The 14838-nt window shown below is 37.3% G+C and overlaps 1 protein-coding gene across 2 annotated transcripts in view; it reads right to left on the reverse strand.

Annotated features, from left to right (window-relative positions):
* The window catches only part of CRY1 (cryptochrome circadian regulator 1), a 98066-nt gene that overhangs the window by 893 nt on the left and 82335 nt on the right, over positions 1-14838 (reverse strand). The window contains exons 4-12 of one of the 2 annotated variants that reach the window (XM_002711421.6): positions 8690-8874; positions 8226-8314; positions 7556-7696; positions 7163-7474; positions 5922-6073; positions 5491-5693; positions 5288-5383; positions 626-697; positions 448-551 (exon numbers count right to left, since the gene is read on the reverse strand). In XM_002711421.6, coding sequence (XP_002711467.3) covers positions 448-551; positions 626-697; positions 5288-5383; positions 5491-5693; positions 5922-6073; positions 7163-7474; positions 7556-7696; positions 8226-8314; positions 8690-8874 — 1354 coding nt within the window. The remainder of the gene's footprint in view (positions 1-447; positions 552-625; positions 698-5287; positions 5384-5490; positions 5694-5921; positions 6074-7162; positions 7475-7555; positions 7697-8225; positions 8315-8689; positions 8875-14838) is intronic. The other variant, XM_089307587.1, reaches the window with a different exon arrangement.

The raw sequence follows: 14838 nt of genomic DNA on the forward strand, positions 1-14838 counted from the left end.
TCTACAAGGATCCAACACTTTTAAAAATCCAGATTGTTTTTAAACTGGAAAGAATTTAGATTTTAGAAGCATCACAACAGATAAAAAAATTATACATATTTAAGAGGCAAAAATGCCACTAAAATTAAAACACCATTTTAACTGTTTGAGACTCATGGTCACACAGTAAGGAAATGAAAAAGCGGTGTTTTTCCAAGTAAAAACTTGACCACAAAGTCATACGCTTTTCAAATTTAAAGATCATCTTGTAAGATAACCATCAAACTGAGAACAGCACTTTGTCCCAAAACAGATGCATCTCTTGTCCAATAATTAACTAATTTTAATAACTGCTTAAGGATTCATGCCTCAGGATTCTCTGGTATGAAACAGAGATTAGCTCCATCTGAGTTTATGTTAATTACACACTCTATTAAGGCACTAAAAAAAAATCCATAAAATATTTACCTAATTAGTGCTCTGTCTCTGGACTTTAGGACCGATACTCTGTGTGTCCTCTTCCTGACTAGGACGCTTCCCACTGCTGAGACCAGTGCCCATGGAGCTTCTTCCTGTACATTTAAAACATGTATGTTTAAGATAGGAAAGACAAAAAGAACAGTATGCTCAAATGCTTCATTCTTACCTTGTTTTAATAGTTGAGTTTGCTGAGTGTCTCCTTGAGCATAATGTAAAATACCACTCCCTTGAGAGCAACCTGTTAGTATTTAAAACACAGTAAAATTACTTACAATAAAATCCAAGATGTATGTATTGAGACCGCATGTCCAATTTTTAGTATCTGTACTTAAGCTCATTTATATGCTTTTAGGACTAAACTTCAATCCTTCTTAATGAACCAAAAATCACACACCCAACTCAAGAAAAATATTTCTGCCATAGAAATATTGGCAGTTCAAAGGTAAAGTCATTAATAGTCACATTCTAAAAGAAAATCTTTATTTAGACATGAAGGTACAACACAGAGAGAAAGTGAGACAGACATCGTCCTTCGATTTCGCCACTTTCCTCCACGCTTTTCCTTTAGATCCCCTCTAAAACATTTCTTTACAGATAAGGGAATAAGGGCTTGCCAGAAAAGAGTTAAACAATTCCAATTCCAATCATACAGCAAGGAAAAGATATAGACTTAGCAGTAGTTACCTTGCCATAGGAATTTTATCAGCCCTAAAGAAACAATGCCATAGGAGTGGGGTGGCTAGCATAGAAAACTAAGCTTTAACTCTGGCCTCAGCCCTTAAGGCATTCGGATCTGGCTAAAAAGCCCATATTTCAGGCATTGAAAGCCAAGACAACGTGGCAAAAAAACAAAAACAAAACAAAAACAACAAAAACCCACTAAACTAAATGAAGGATCTCTGTGAGTGAAATCCAAGCAGAAAGAACAGGCCATCAAAGAAGGAGGTAACTTTCTCTGAAGGGAGGAGAAAACTTCCTCTTTGACTATGGCCTTGTCTATATAAGATCGAAGTTGGCAAACTCAAGAGGCTTCCATATCCTTGGAAGCTCATGACAAAAGCCTCGGGTGATTACTGATATCATAAATAAGAGTGTCATTGTTAAATAAACAACAGGAGTCACTATGCACTTACTCCCCATGTAGGATCTCTGTCCTTAGTGAGTTGTACTATGTGAATTAATGGTATAACTGGTACTCAAACAGTACTTTATACTTTGTTTCTTTTTGGTGTAAACTGTTGAAATCTTAGTATATACTAAATTGATCTTCTGTATATAGATAATTGAAAATGAATCTTGATGTGAATGGGATGGGAGAGGGAGTGGGAGATGGGATGGCTGCAGGTGGGAGGGAGGTTATGGGGGGGAAAGGCCGCTATAATCCAAAAGTTGCACTTTGGAAATATATGTTTATTAAATAAAAGTTAAAAAAAAAGAAAAGTAAGCTTTAGAGACAACATTTTAATTAGCGTGTCCAGATTATAGGAAAACACAAGCATTCTGGCCTCTGGACAGGTCACCTCAGGGGCTAAACAAGACCATCTACTTATTTTTATTTTATGTTCATCAAGTTTTTCTGGATAAAGCATTCAGCTTTTCAGGTATTCCAAATTGGGAAAGTGGATGCCCTGGATCAGAGACCTTCCATCACTGCAAAGGGATATCTTCATGGTAAATTAATAAAGTAATACTCCCCATTGATACTTTAATTCATACTACTTTCAAATTTCTAGTCTGTCATGTATAAAATAGTCATCTCTATACTTAAAAAATCTAATTTTTGGACCTGTAAGGCTAATAAAGGTCAGATTCTGAACTATGGCAAATTCACCACTAAATGGTGCTACTCTTTAGCTTGCCAACAGGGGGACTTGTCCTAATAGTGATACCTGTCACCATGTAGAACTATATAACATTATGCAAAACTTCACACAACTATGTGAACATACTGAATGCCACTGAAGTGTACACTTAAAAATGATTAAAATGGTAACATTTATGTTACATGTTTTTAATCACTAAAAAGGTCAACAAATGTGGTGGAGTGAGAAGGCCATGCCAAGATGGCCGCTGGCAAGCAAGGGTCAGTTACTCAGGAATGGTTTTGAAACCCACCTGGCAATGGAGCCTGCCCAGCAACAGGCTGTAATTGGATAGCTTTGGAAACCACATGGCAAAAGAGCCTGCCTGGCAACAGGCTGTGATTGGATGGCTTCGGATACTGCCTGGCAACAGGCTGTGATTGGTTAGGGCATAAACCACCCCTTGATTGGATTGGCTACCTTGGCTATTTAAGCCGCTGTACCAACTGAAATAAACGAGTCTGCAGGCTGCTCTCCTCTGGCCTGCTTTCACCCGACTCCTGGGGTCTGTGTGGTGACTCTGCACCTCTTGCCACCACCATGCTCCTCCTCTCAGAACGAATCCAGGGCAGCAACAAACAAATATATATTAAATTATATTTATTTACACTTTCCTCATTTCATTTATATTTAATACATGTGCTAAATGCCTGTGAATGCCAGGGATTATATCAGGTACTAGGGATACAAATATAACTAAGATATGGGATCTGCCTTCAAGGGATTCATAGCTGAATCTGAGGAGACAACTACACCAAATCACTTAGTATAAAAGTGATATTAGGTGTTTGGATGGATTTTAGTACAGAATACAATAGGGATTCTGAGAAAAGATTGGTCAGTTTTATTGGGAGATTCATAAAGATGGCCCTTCAGACAAGCAATAAACTAGTCACCTTTAGTTTTATTTTCTCAAGGTAACCCATTCTTTTTATTTATTTTCCCCCCAAAGAAACCTTTTGTTTAAGGAATATGGACTTCATGCATTTCTTAAGTACAACTTTAGGAATATAGTGATTCTTCCCAGCATACCCACCCTCCCACCCACTGTTCTACCCCTCCTCCTCCCTCTCTCATTCCCAGTCCCATTCTCCACTAAGATCCATTTTCAATTAACTTTATAAACAGAAGACCAACTCTATAGTAAGTAAAGAGTTCAACAATTTGCACAGTAAAACAAAAACAAAAACAAAAAACCTGCATGGGAAGTTAGTGCATAGTGACTCTTGTTGTTAATTTAACAATTAACACTCTTGTTATTATGTCAGTGATCACCCAAGGCTCTTCACATGAGCTGCCTAGGTCACAGAAGCCTTTTGAATCTACAAACTCCATCAGTATTTAGACAAGATCATAAGTGAAGTGGAAGTTCTATCCTCTCTTCAGAGAAAAGTAAGGTCATCAATTCTATTCCTTCTTCTAGTACTAAGGTAAATGTGAATAACTTCAAGAACAAAATGTTGAATGAAAGCAGCAGACACAAAAAAGAATACAAACTAGATGATTCCATTCCTATAAAGTTAACAAAATAGACAAAAATTATTGTACTATGAATCAAGAGGGTAAATACCTATGAGAAGAAGGGGAAATTAATAAGCTTAATAAATATATTGGGAATTTCTTTAAGATATTTCTTTCTTTATAGGACTATATGATAGGAAGGCCTTATGGTCTTCTGACTTCGTGAATTCATGAATACCACTATAGTCTATAACTTTCCCATAAAATGTAGATTTTATTTTCATGGCAATAATGGTATAAGAGATAGTGAGCAAAGAACAGAGACCTGTTGATCAGTTAGCTTGTTTAGTCACAAAAATCACAAGTCCTCATAGTCATGTCTTCAGAGTAACTAGAAAAGTTAAATTACAAACTACCAAGAACATATAAGAAGGGAAACTTACAGTGAAAACTTCAAAAACAAATTTTGTGGGGCCATTGCTGTGGCATAACAACTTAGGCTACCACTTGCAGTGTTGGCATCCTATATGGGCACCCGTTCAAGTCCTGGCTGCTCCACTTCCAATCCCACTCCCTGTTAGTGCACATGGGAAAGCAGCACAAAATGGCCGAAGTGCTTGGGCCCCTGCACCTACTTGGGAGACCCGAAAGAAGTTCCTGACATAATGATTCAAATTTCCAATACATACCAATTTAACATTAATAATGTCACATATATTAAGAATTTACGCGATAGGGCCAGTGTTGAGGTACAGCAGGTTAAATGGCCAACTGCGATGTTGCCATCCTATACTGAAGCACAGGTTTGAATCCCTACTACTATGCTTCCAATCCAGCTCCCTGCTAATGTACCTGGGAAGCAGTGGATGGTGGCCCAAGTACATGAGCTCCTGGGACCTACATTGGAGCCCTGGATGGAGTCCTAGGCTCCTGGCTTTGGTCTGGCCCACAGGCCATTTGGGGAGAGAATCAATGGATGGAAAATCTGTATCTCTGTCCCTTCCTACCTCCCTCCCTGTCTGTCACTCTGTGTTTAAAATAATAACTTTTTTTTTAAAGGATTTAGTTGGTACTAAATATATATCATACAGAAAACTATCACAGACCAGACTTTGTAAGAAAAAAACCCCATATATAAAAGGACTAGATGCTCTGTGCATGAATATGATACATCTCTTGACGATTTTTACAGGGTCACTGACCTTCACTAATTTCCTTATAGCTGGTACACACCCAAAGAGAATAAAAAATAATGAACATTCTGAAAATAAGAGTTGCGAATTTCATTTTACCCTTAAAATCATTGTCCACATCCAGTTTGCAAGATCTTTAACTTGATCTAAGTATTTACTACATGTAATGTTTTCCATTTCTAAAATGTCACCAACAGAGTGAGGTGATGTGTGTGTGTGCATGGGTATAGACCTATTATATTAACTTTAAAGACAGATTGTTATAGGTAATCTATTTATGTGATGAAGTACAATAATTTCTTTTTCACTTACTTCCACTGCTGCTACAACCTGGAATATTTTCTCCAGGAGAATATCCCATGAGGCCTCCATTCCCATTAGGATTAGAAGGTACTGATGCAAGAAGACCTGAACAGGGAAAAAAAAATCCTATCAAATTATGATCAAGATCAAAATCAAGAGTAAATACAGAAACAGCTGCCCAAACAACAAATCAAAGGCAACTATCAACATACCTAGACCTCGGTATCGTGAAAGCTGCTGATAGATCTGTTTCATCCTTTCAATATTCAAACGGCTTGCCTCAGCATGGTTCACCATTGGTTTAGGATAATTAATTCCTATCAAACATTTGGCTACCTTTTGAATACCTTCTGGTGCATTCCAGGGATCATAGATATATTTTGCAGGGAAGCCTCTTAGGACAGGCAAATAACGCCTTTTGGGAAAAGGAAGAAAAATTATTAATAAAATGTACTATGAGCAAACTGTAAGAAACTACCAGCTATCAGTGACCAAAATCAAATCAATACCATTTAAATGATTTGTTTACCCTTCTCCTTATTTCTGCTGCCCATCTTGAGAGGGGAATACTTAAAGTGTTGCTTAAACATGAAAAGCTCTTCTGGATTAGCTATTCCAAACTGAGTAATAACCCTTGATTTACCTGATATAGTCTCCATTGGGATCTGTTCTCCTACCAAAACCAACAGGGCAATAGCAGTGAAAAAACTGTTGGAAAAAGGAACTACAAGATAGCCACATCCAACTTCCAGCATTTATGCTCCAATCTGCATCAAGCAATAATTCTTCAAATACCTTCAGAAGTAACAGTAACCAATTAGTTTGCACACACATAATTCTCAAAGCAAGCATTTTTGAGGTCACTGTAGATCAAAAGTCAAGGCAAAGAAAATTAGCACAAAACTGTAAAATCAAAACATTCCAGTTAGCTTCCTTGTTTGTTCTATAATGAGGAATAGCAGGGAAAGAAAAATATTGGTAATATAGATTAGAGAATTTACTTTTCCAATCCTTGCAGTGTTACTGGGGGAAGGGTAAAAAAATTACTAGAGTCACTGGTTTAAAAGATAGGATATTAACAGAGAAAAAACAGTAAACCACTTTCAAAAAAGCAAAACCACTACCAAATAAATCACCAACAAAAACTTAGAAGCTTGGCATAGTGGCCTAGATAAAGGGAGCACACTTAAATACAAATGTACTTTAAAAATGTACTAATATTACACAATTTAAGTTTTAAATTTCTTGATTCAAAAAATAGAGTTAAATAAATGATTATAAATTGACTAAGTTTTTGCTACACATCTTTATATACAATTTTGTACAAGGAAATAAAGGAGATGTAAAAAAAGGCTCAAAATTGGTCCTTAGATAGGGAAAATTTATAATAATGTCAGAAAGGGAGAACATATTTGTAAATCCTGTTACATAAAACCACAATATGATATCATAAAACACAGTATGTTTCACTTTACATAACAGAAATATTACTAAAAAGTTACAATGTTGAAGTAAGGTGAAATGATTTACATTCTAAGATTTATAATATAAATTCACTATTTCTGAGAATTCTTAGGCAAATCTTTTTTGTGACAGAAATGAATACATATAAGTATATCTACACGATAACTCCAGAATGCTAAATCTTACAGTTCTCTTAAATCACAGCCTGCTTTAAACATTTAAATGAGTTTAGGTCTATTGTCTTAGCCAGTTTTCAGCATTTCTCCTGTCTGATTATACCATCCTGCTGTCCAAAAGTATGCCTATACTGTGGTGATTAAAAGTTTTATTCACTGAAACACTAGATTATAAATGAATCTGTACAATATACAACATCTAGAGTTCCTTCAAAGACCTGGCTACAGTTCTTAGAACACTTACCTTCATGCCTTCTTCCCAACTGATCCAGAGGTCACCTCGTGTCAGGAAGCAAGCAACTGCGTGTCTGGCTAAATGGTGAATCCACCCTTCCTGACGAAGCTGTGTCATGATGGCATCAATCCATGGAAAGCCTGTTTGACCTTCAGCCCATTTGGCTAATGCCTCAGGATTCTTATCCCAAGGAATCTGAACACAGATGGGGTTTCCCTCCATTTTATCAAAGCGTGGATTATTTGTTGCTGCTGTATAGAAAAACTCACGCCACAATAGCTGCCCATAAAGAGAAAGAGGAGGGGAACTGTTCTTCTTTACCTATGATTAAAAGGCAAAGAAGTATTATCAGCAAGTTTTAAAAATGTATTTTGAAAGGTAAGCACTGATTTTAAAAAGTACCTTTTTGTAGAGATCTGTCAGTTTGAAGTAGAATAGTCTACATGACAAACAGCCAAATCGCAAATAAGGACTGAGCCCAGTGGGGCTTGCAAGCAAGGAATTAGCATTCATTCGAGGTCTTTCAAAGTTTGCCACCCAAGCCTGAAAACACACAAAGATCACATTGTCTTTCCCACTTAAACACAGTATTCAAAACAGATTTTTTTTTTAACAAAAGTTACCCAGTTCTCTGGGAATAATTTATTATCCAAGCCACAAGTTACATATGTTTATTAAACATGGAAGAAAAGCAAGTATTCTTTCATTTCAATTATCATGCAGCACAGACTCATGTGAAACACATCACCTTCAAACTCCCAACACATGCCTGAGATTACCTTCCACTGCCCACTGAGGTTAACAGAGGATTCTATTCTAATTCCAAAATTATGGTCATCAGAAACCAGGTTCAGTAGAAAGATAGGAAATAACCAAGAAAAATAATCAGAAAAACAGGAGAAAGGGCATTTAAATGAGGTAGTTAATTTTCAAATACTTAGGTTTATGTAACTTTATTTCCCTGAACTCTTCTTTTTCAACATTCTACTTTTTGTTTTTAAAAGAGAATGAAATTATTTTTAAAATGCCAGCTTGAAAATAAAACATGGCTAGATGATCTAGATTGTCATACTTTTCTTTCCAAATGCCTTTCCAAACGTGTAAGTGCTTCAGTTTCTCCACCAGGCCACACTGCAGAAGATAAGCCATCTGTATCAAAACCTAAAAAAAAACAAATAATCAATTTTCTGGAACTAAAACGTTTTTTATTTAATCACAGTTGTGAAAACAATTATTTTGCAGAAAAATTATGAGAACAGCCTAAGCGAATTGAGGGCCTGGAGAGATGCTATGACATAGTCTCTGTTCTTTAGGATGTACATCTTAAGGTGATAGCAACAGATATAGAGAGAGCACATAAATAACTACAGCATTATCATTTCTTAGTTTAGCAGTTTTCTTCTTCCTTCTTTCCCTCCTCACTGTTTCCCTTTTAATGTATTAATACTTCATGTGGAAAAATCAGAGGTAAAATTTTATGAGTCATTTATGACTTACAAACTGTTAAGTTCCACATTTATTACAGTTCACACCCACCTAGCTCTTCCAGGGAAGGGACTCCATATTTCTCATCATGGTCATCAGACACAGGAGTTGTGCACTTTTCTATCACGTCTGAAGTAATTGTCTCCACTGGGATCTCTAGAGGTTCCATCTTGCTGATGAGAGTCTGAAATCTTTTATAAGTGAGAGGCGGTTGTCCACCATTGAGTTCTATGATCCTGTTATAAGAGTTAATAAAGAGCAGTTAATATAAGATACATTGGTGTGATGAGCTCTAAAAAAGGCTTAAAATCAGAAAATAATTAATCACATAAGAGTTCTAATAGAATGACAATTTCTTACATGACCAGGAAATGTATTCAAATAGTTAATGAGTCTAAAACACATTTTCTTCATTTTGTAGATATCTGCAAGATGTCAAAAGTATACACTATGCAAATACCATAACCTTTAAGATGAAGAGTACTAACGACTTATGAGTGAAAAAAATCAAGCAGCTATAGTAGCCTAAAAACAATAACAAAAACATTTTTTTAAGATTTATTTTATTCCTTTCAAAGGCAGAGTTACAGACAGGGAGAGAAAGAAACAAAGAGGTCTTTCATCCACTGGTTCACTCCCTGAATGGCCACAATGGCTAGGGCTGGGCCAGGCCAAAGCCAGCAGCCAGGAGCTTCTTCCTAGTCTCCTACTTTAATATAGGAGCCCAAGCATTTGAGCCATTCTCTGATGCTTTCCCAGGCACATTAGCAGGAAACTGGATCAGAAGTGGAGCAGCTAAGACTCAAACCAGGACCCATATTGGATGCCTGCATTGCCACCAGTGGCTTAACCCATCACAATGCTGGCCCCTATAACAAAAACTTTAACACATGTGGACATGTGAAAAACATATTACAACCAAGCTCAAGGAATTCTTCAATCATCAATAAAAATTAAATCAGTGTGCAGTTAAGATGCTGGTTAAGGCATCCCAAACAACATAGGGCAGGCACTGTGGTGAAGCAGGTAAAGCCACCACTTGTGATGCAGGCATCCCATAAAGGTACTGGCTTGGTCCCAGTTGCTCCACTTCCAATCCAGCTCCCTGCTAATGGCCTGGAAGGAGAAGTGGAAGATGGCCCAAGTGTTTGGGTTCTACCATCTATGTGGGAGACCTGGAAGAAGCTCCTGGCTCTTGGCTCCTGACTTCAGCCTGGCCCAGCCCAGGCCATTACAGCCATCTGGGGAGAGAACCAGCAGATGGAAGCTCTTTCTGTAACCCTTGACTTTCAAATAAGTAAATAAATATTTATCAATAACAACAACAAAAAGGTACTGGGTTCAAGGCCTGGTTTGCTCCTGATTCCAGCTTCCTGCTAATGTGTACTCTGGCTCAAGTAGTTAGGCTGCTACGTCCCAGGTGGGAAATCTGGATTGTGTTTCCAGCTCTCAGGCATTTGGTTAGTGAACCACTAGCACATGTGAGTTCTCTCTCTGTCTCATAAGTAAAGTCTAAAAACTAAATTAGGCTGATAATTATAGCAAGGAGTAATCATAAGTCTTACCTTTTTTTTAAAAAAAAAATAAACTTTATTGTATGTATGTTACATTTACAACATGAAGCTGAAGCTATGGAATACATATATGAAGGGAGTCTTCAAAAAAGTCACAGAAAATGTATATCATGAAAAAAAATGCATGGACTTCAAAAATTTTTTATTTTAAATTCCATTTTTCATGAACTTTTTGAAGTCCCTTCATAGAGGGTAAATGGTTACTTAGGGTAAACCAGATTAATGTATCTACAATGTCAGTTACCTTTTTTGTAACAAGAGCAGCTAAAACATACTCATTTAACAAAAATCTCAAACATAGTATTTTATTAACTAACCTTCATGGTATGTATTTCTATACTTGTTCATTCTACATGCCTGGTATTTATATCCTTTGACCTATGTCTCCCCATTTTCCTCAGCAGGTTTCACTAATTAGGATTTTATATTACTGGAGTGACAATTACTTGCTATGTGCCCACTCCTTCACTAAAGAGAAAGGCATCCGAGGTAAATGATGCAGCGGTTAAGTTGCCACTTGTGACGCCCACATCTCATACCAGAGTCTTTGAGTTCAGGTCCAGCTCCACTTCTAATTCCAGCTTCCTGCTAATATGCACCCTGGAAGGCAGCAGGTGATGGTTCAGGTGGTTGGCTCCCTGCCAGCCATGTGGGAGACCAGGATTAAGTTCCAGGTTCCTAGTTTCTCCCTGAGCCAACCCAGGCTGTTGTGGGCATGTGGGGAGTGAACAAGTGGATGGAAGTCTGATCTCCCTCTTTCTCTCTCCCCACATCCTCCCCCACGATCTCTGTCATTCAAATGAAAAAATCTTTAAAAAGATATCATAATTTATATCTATAGCATATACAATAGCCCACATACAGTAGTCTCCTTTTATCTACACTTCTGCTTTTCGTAGTTTTAGACACCTGTGGTCAACCTCAGCCAAAAATATTAATCAATTCAAGTGAGAAAGAAAGAGACACATTTACAAAACTTTTATTACAGTATAATTGTCCTATTTCATTACTCATTAATCTCATGCCTTATAATTTATAAATAAAACTTTATCATAAGTATATAAACAGAAACAGTATATTTAGGGGCCGGTACTATGTGTAGTTTTAGGCTCCATTAGGGTGTTGGAATGTACTCCCTGAGAATAAGGGGGTTACTATTGTTCTTACCACACATAAGGCCCAAAATTTCAACTTACTTAGATTTAAGTAACTTTTATATTTACTACTCACTTCTAATTGCCTCAACCAAGTCATACTTTATTTTTTTTTTTAAGATTTATTTATTTATTTGAAAGTCAGAGTTATATATAGAGAAGGAGAGGCAGAGAGAGAGAGGTCTTCCATCCGCTAGTTCACTCCCCAGATGGCTGCAATGACTTGAGATGCGCTGATCCGAAGCCAGGAGCTTCCTCTGGGTCTCCCATGCAGGTGCAGGGACCCAAGGATTTGGGCCATCTTCTTCTGCTTTCCCAGGCCATAGCAGATAGCTGGATCAGAAGTGGAGCAGCTGGGACTCGAACCGGCACCCATATGGGATGCCAGCACTGCAGGCAGTGGCTTTACCTGCTATGCCACAGCGCAGCCTCCCCCCCCCAAGTAATACTTTAAAAAGAGAATAACTAGCTTTGCCAATGATGGTCTAGATTAGACAGTATTTTGGAATAACTATTCTTTTTCATTTGCTTAGCCTTTGGCCTTAAAAAAGAATCAGAGGTAAAGGTCAATTCCATCATTTTATAGAGCTAGACACTGAAGCCTACCAGAAGAGTTGAGCAAATTAATCAAGGTCACATAACTGATAAATGACATATCAAGATTTTCTTAGTTCAAATACAGTGTATTTTTCATTATACTTTGTGTAATTATGTATCAGATGCATGTATAGAAAGTAATCAACAAAAAAGCTTATCTTCTCCTGCTTTAAAGTAAATTATCTTTATTTAAATTAAATGTAATATTTTGAGTTTATACATTGGATCACAATAATTTTATTGACTGTAATGATACAGCAGTGATACTACAGAGGACAATGTTCACTACATTTCAATAGCAAAAAGAAAATGTAAGAAAAAATATTTTTTAAAAGTTAAACCTTGAGGCTGGCACTGTCACATAGCAGGTTAAGTCACTGCCTGCGGTAGCTGGCTTCCATGTGGGCACCAGTTCAAGTCCCGGTGGCTCCACTTCTGATCCAGCTCCCTGCTAATGGTCTGGGAAGGTAGTGGAACACGGCCCCAAGGGCTTGGGCTTCTGTACACACGTGGGACACCTGGAGGAAACTCCTGGCTCCTGGCTTTGGACTGTCCCAGCTCTGGCCATTGTGGCCACTGAGGAGTGAACCAGCAGATGCAGGATCTCTCTAATTCTCCCTCTCTTTGTCTGTAACTCTGCCTCTCCAATAATAAATAAATTAAAAAAAATTAAAAAGTCAAACTTTGTTATGATATGACATACAGTAAATATTCACATTTAATCCAATAAACACTAATTTTATGCATAATATTGAATCTTCCACCTAGAAATCAACTGCTCTTACACTGTTTTGTCCTTTCCTTGCCATCAGCTCCCTAAAGTTAAGCAAACTGGTACACTAGATAGGAAGTTTATTTTCCAAAGATACATGAGGGAACTTCAAAAAATTCACAGAAAAATGGAATTAAAATTTTTGGTGCAAAAATTTTTTACATCTATGCAATTTTTCATAATATGCATTTTCATGAACACTTTGAAGCTTCCACATATACACAGATTTCATTTTTTGCACCAAAACAACCATATTTTAATTATATTTTTATAACATTTTTGCAGTACTCTCAAATGACTTGTAGAATAATATCAAGGAAGATTCCTGACTGAATCCAAACATGATTTTTTGATACACTTGGAGACATAGACTAAAAGTGACTAGTTTATCACTTTATAAAATTAGTTTAACTTGATAAAATGTGTAAATAACTAAAAATAATTTCATTTTATTTTTAAAAGATTTATTTACCTTGGGCTGGCACTGTGGCATAGTGTTTAAAGCCACCACCTCCAGTGCCAGCATCCCATATGGGTGCTAGTTTGAGTCCTGGCTGCCACTTCCAGTCCAACTACCTGTTAATGGTTTGGGAAAAGCAGCAGAAGATGGTGCCAATTCTTGGGCCCCTCCCATGTGGGAGACTAGAAGAAGCTTCTGGCTGCTGGCTTCAGGTTGGTTCAGCTCCAGCCATTGCAGCCATTTGGTGAGTGAATCAGCAAATGAAATGTGTGCTCGCTCTAACTCTGCCTTCCAAATAAATAAATCCTAAAAAAAAAAAAGATTGATTGAAAGAGCAACAGAGAGAGGGGAGAGGGAGGGAGGAAGGGAGGGATGGAGGGACACACAGAGACAGAAATAGAGGTAGAGAAAGGTATCTTCCATCAGCTGATTCATTTCTCAAACGGCCATGACAGCCAGGTCTGGGCCAGGCCGAAGCTAGGAGCCAGGAACTCCATTCTGGTCTCCTGCATGGGTGTCAGGAGCCCAAGTACTTGGCTATCCTACACTGCCTTCTCAGATACATTAGCAGGAAGCTGGATGGGAAGCAGAGTAGCCACGACTCCAACTGGCACTGACATGGAATGTCAGCATTGCTAGTGGTGGCTTAAATTGTTGTGCCACACACTGGGCTCCAAAACAATTTTAAAGGTAAGTAAGTTATAAGATTTTAGTAGTCATTAAAATGACTCTATACCAAAAGTTTCTGTAAATTAACAAATCTTACAAACTTCCTAATTCCACAGCATATAATACTTCGACTTCCAATTGATCACATTTTCTGTTGGAAAAAGCATCAACAGGGACTGGTGTTTTAAGAAACAACTGAGAAATATTACATTACATCATTGTTCAAAGGAGTACAGCTATGCAAAGTTATATCACATTCAAGTGTCACCTGGATTTAAAAACCAGAGAGAGAAGCAAGTTACGCACTCATGAAGTACAGTAAGACAACTCTTAAGGCAACTTACTATAAAACTAGTAAGGCAAAGAGATCAGAAAGGCGAGCCCACAGTAGGCTGAGTTAGAGGAGTAAAGGAAAATTTGCAGTAGTCTTTTCCTTTTTTTTTTTTTTTAAGATTTTATTTATTTATTTGAGAGGTAGAATTACAGACAGAGAGGAAGAAGCAGAAACATACAGAAAGATTTTCCATCTGTTGGTTCACTCCTCAAATGTCCACAATAGTCAGGGCTGGGCCAGGCTGAAGCCAGGACTCCATAACTCAGTCAGAGTTCCCAACATGGGTGTTAGGGACCCAAGTCCTTGAGGCAACACATGCTATTTCCCAAGATATACATTAGGGAAGCTGGATTAATCAATAATAGTTTTGAAACTGAAGAGCTGAATATTTTAATCTTATGCACTGTTTCTATAATTTTTATACCTGTCAACAAATAAAACTCACAGCATCTAAATAAAATGCTAAAGGTTTAACATATATTCATTTAATTCTCCCACAACTATATTCTCCCATAACTACATGATGTACTTGTCTATGCCATTATTTCCATTTTACAAACTTAAGTTAAAACTTATGTGCTTATATACTTAACTCTACTGAAGTGTACATTTAAAAATGAGAAAGATGGTAAATGTTACA

The sequence above is a fragment of the Oryctolagus cuniculus genome, chromosome 11 (assembly GCF_051225735.1).
Source record: "Oryctolagus cuniculus isolate XC-2025 breed Fujian yellow rabbit chromosome 11, ASM5122573v1, whole genome shotgun sequence".
NCBI classification, from domain to species: Eukaryota; Metazoa; Chordata; class Mammalia; order Lagomorpha; family Leporidae; genus Oryctolagus; species Oryctolagus cuniculus.